A 3065-nucleotide genomic window follows, 5' to 3' on the forward strand; every position below is an offset into this window, starting at 1 on the left:
GGCTGGATAGTGCCAACTTCCTTGTTCTGGGTAACCTTCTGAGACAACTTTTGGTGTCCGTGGTTCTGGCAGTTGCAGTAGGAAAGGTGCTAGTAACCCCCTCTTCTGCCCCCCCCTCCCCCCCCCAATTCCTCCTTCCCCTTGAGAAGGTTCTGGGTCACAGGATGCACATATTACCATACAAAGCAGGAACTGGAGGTGGGGACTAGCTGTAATTAGGATACAAAGTGAGAACTGGAGTTGGGTCCAGCATATAAATAGTGCGACTCAGAAGGGCTTTGTGTGCACCCACCACCATCACAGACAGAACAGGAACTGGACCAGAGACATCGCTGGAACCCAGGGTGGTAATCTGGACCTTTCCTTTACCATTTTTCTCTGTCTTCCTCTCTCTCTCCTATGCTATAGCCCATTCAGCCCTATGTGAAATAATGAGATGTAAATAGCTCCCATTATAGATAGGAAGGTTTGATCAATTTCTGCCAGAAGAGCTTTTGCTATTTTATTAACTTTTGCTAAAAGTTAATAGCACCAAACAATACATTTGAATTGAAAAGTTTTATGTCACTTCAATTTCCTCCAAGGGTAGCATGAATGTTGGCAGTCTCCAAGAGGGTTTTCTAGGACAGCCCTCTCCAGGCCCCCACACAAATCACCAGTCCTATATTTGAATTAATTATTTATTAAATAGAATATTCCATTAAGTTACTAAACTTAGATATCATTTGAACACATACCAATATACACAACTAACCAAGACCTGAGAGATTTGATGCATATCTCGTTTTACTCTTAATTTTTTCTTCCAAATTCAAATTTCTACATCTTGCCCTCAGTTTCGTCCAACAGCTGTTTTATTCATTCCTTGCTAAAACTGTTTTAATTGTCCCATTCTTCTTTTTTCCTCTCTATTGCCTTGTGTGTTTCGTGGAAACACTTCTTACAATTATTTGTTTTCTGTTTTCCTTTTCTGCAGGCTGTCATCTGACTTCTACAGCAAGAAATCGAAATTACAGAAACACTGCTGAGATGGGGAAAATCATCATTTATGAGCACGCCAACTTCCAGGGGTACTCCAAAGAACTCACCAGAGATGTTGCCAATCTGAAAGATGTAGATTGGAATGACTGTATCTCCTCAGTGAAAGTAATTGGACAGCCTTGGGTGGCTTATGAGCATGCCAACTATAAAGGCCGGTTAACAGTATTTGAAGAGGGAGAGCATAGCTTTGTTGGTAGAGAGTTGAATGACAAGATCTCTTCCCTGATGTTGATTACTGAAAGTTTACAAAATCCACAGATCACTATCTATGAACATGACCAATATCAAGGGAAGAGCAGGGTGATAAGAGAAGCTACCAATTTGGCTAGGGGTCATGACAATGACATGGCATCTTCTCATAAAGTGCAGCGAGGTGCCTGGCTGTTGTGTGAACATAGCGATGGAAGTGGTTTTCGCTACATTGCACGAGAGCATGAACACCTTCCAAGTTACAGAGCAATTAATTTCGATGACAAGCTTTCATTTCTGCGTCCCCTTCTCCCTGGAAAGTATTGTCACTGATGGATAGCAAATTCTGAAGTCCTAAGGGTAGATGTAGCCCTAGCAAGAAAGATGGGACCTAGATCTCTCTGCTTTTTTTATTTCCCCTTGTGCCATAGAAATACTGAATGGGAGAGCTCTCTTTTATGCTATGCTGCTGATGCGTATTTCTCAATCCTGTCTGGCACTGTTCTCCTTCCCCATGATCCCAATGAATATAAGAACTATCGTATTTAGTCATATGAAAAAAACCTCAATGATAAGAGATGATCTTGTAGTGCGTAAGCTATTAAACCTGTAACTAGCATTCCAAACTACTAAACCATGTAATGTGAAAATGTTGCATGTTACTTCTGTTGCTATATGCATAATCACATATATAGTGTATAACCAGAACTGCTGACTTTATATTCTTCTTTACAATGCTCTTTCTTCACAATGACCTCTGCAATATTTTTTCTATTCCATTTTGCATTGTTAACAATAAAGAAGATACTATAGTCAACAATGGCTTTATTTTATATATTGTTTGTGTTTTAACAGTTAATATTGCCCTTATATGATGAATTATGATGAGATTTCCATGTATTAAGAGAATGGTTCACACAGTCAGATCCATGAAAAAGATTTTGAAGTTTTCTGGAAGGTTTTATTTCCTTCCATTTTCATTTGTCAGTAACATTAGTTTCAGGAGTAACTCAATGTGATGTCACCCAACGAGATCTTGTTAAGTCACCGTCATCTTGGAATGGGTCCAGAGGAGGGCCACTAAGATGATCAGAGGGCTGGAGCACCTCTCCTACGAAGAAAGGTTGAGGGAACTGGGCTTGTTTAGCTTGGAGAAGGGAATGCTCCGGGGAGACCTCATTGTGGCTATCCAGTACTCAAAGGGAGTGTATAAACAGGAGGGAGAAGACCTGTTTACATGTGTTGGTAGTGATAGGACAAGGTGGAATGGTTTTAAATAAGAGGGGGGAGATTTAGGTTGGAAATTAGGAGATAGTTATTCACTAAGAGGGCGGTGAGGCACCGGGAAGGGTTGCCCAGAAAGGCTATAGATGCCCCATCCCTGGAGGCATTCAAGGCCAGGCTGGGTGCATCTCTGGGCAGCCTGCTCTAGTGGTTGACAACCCTGCCCAGAGCAGGGAGGTTGAAACTAGATGATCTTTAAGGTCCTTATCAACCCAGGCCATTCTATGATTCTATGATTCTATAATTAAACTTTGTTAGAGCACTGCATTATATCAATAAAGATATTGCTGCTTCTCTTCCATAAGACAAGTATATAATTCCATTTGTGACACTCAACCAGAGTTTAGGTCTTGGTGAGCACGCTGATATTGCTGTCATCATGGCCAAATACAAAATTGATTGTATCTCAAGGCACTGATCATACAAACAATTTATAGTCTTCTATTGCTCCCAAATTTTTAAGCAAATGGAAATTTCTGATAAATTTGAAGTGATTGTTTAACCACAATAGGAAAACCTGAGGATTTTAAACCTTTTTTATCTTGATATGA

General features: G+C 40.4%; 1 protein-coding gene across 1 annotated transcript; it reads left to right on the plus strand.

The window, feature by feature from the left end:
- The first annotated feature begins 240 nt into the window (after nucleotides 1–240).
- Nucleotides 241–2050, plus strand: LOC311431171 (epidermal differentiation-specific protein-like). The gene is made up of 2 exons (XM_084508463.1): nucleotides 241–347; nucleotides 977–2050. The coding sequence occupies exon 2, from the start codon at nucleotides 1030–1032 to the stop codon at nucleotides 1561–1563; it is 534 nt and encodes a 177-aa protein (XP_084364589.1). The 5' UTR covers nucleotides 241–347; nucleotides 977–1029; the 3' UTR covers nucleotides 1564–2050.
- The last annotated feature ends 1015 nt before the right edge of the window (nucleotides 2051–3065 follow it).

Source organism: Aythya ferina (assembly GCF_964211825.1).
Source record: "Aythya ferina genome assembly, chromosome: 1".
In the NCBI taxonomy this organism is placed as follows: Eukaryota; Metazoa; Chordata; class Aves; order Anseriformes; family Anatidae; genus Aythya; species Aythya ferina.

Excerpts from the sequence above, each read along its gene's own strand:
- LOC311431171 (XM_084508463.1), top strand. The coding sequence starts at position 1,030 with ATGGGGAAAATCATCATTTATGAGCACGCCAACTTCCAGGGGTACTCC.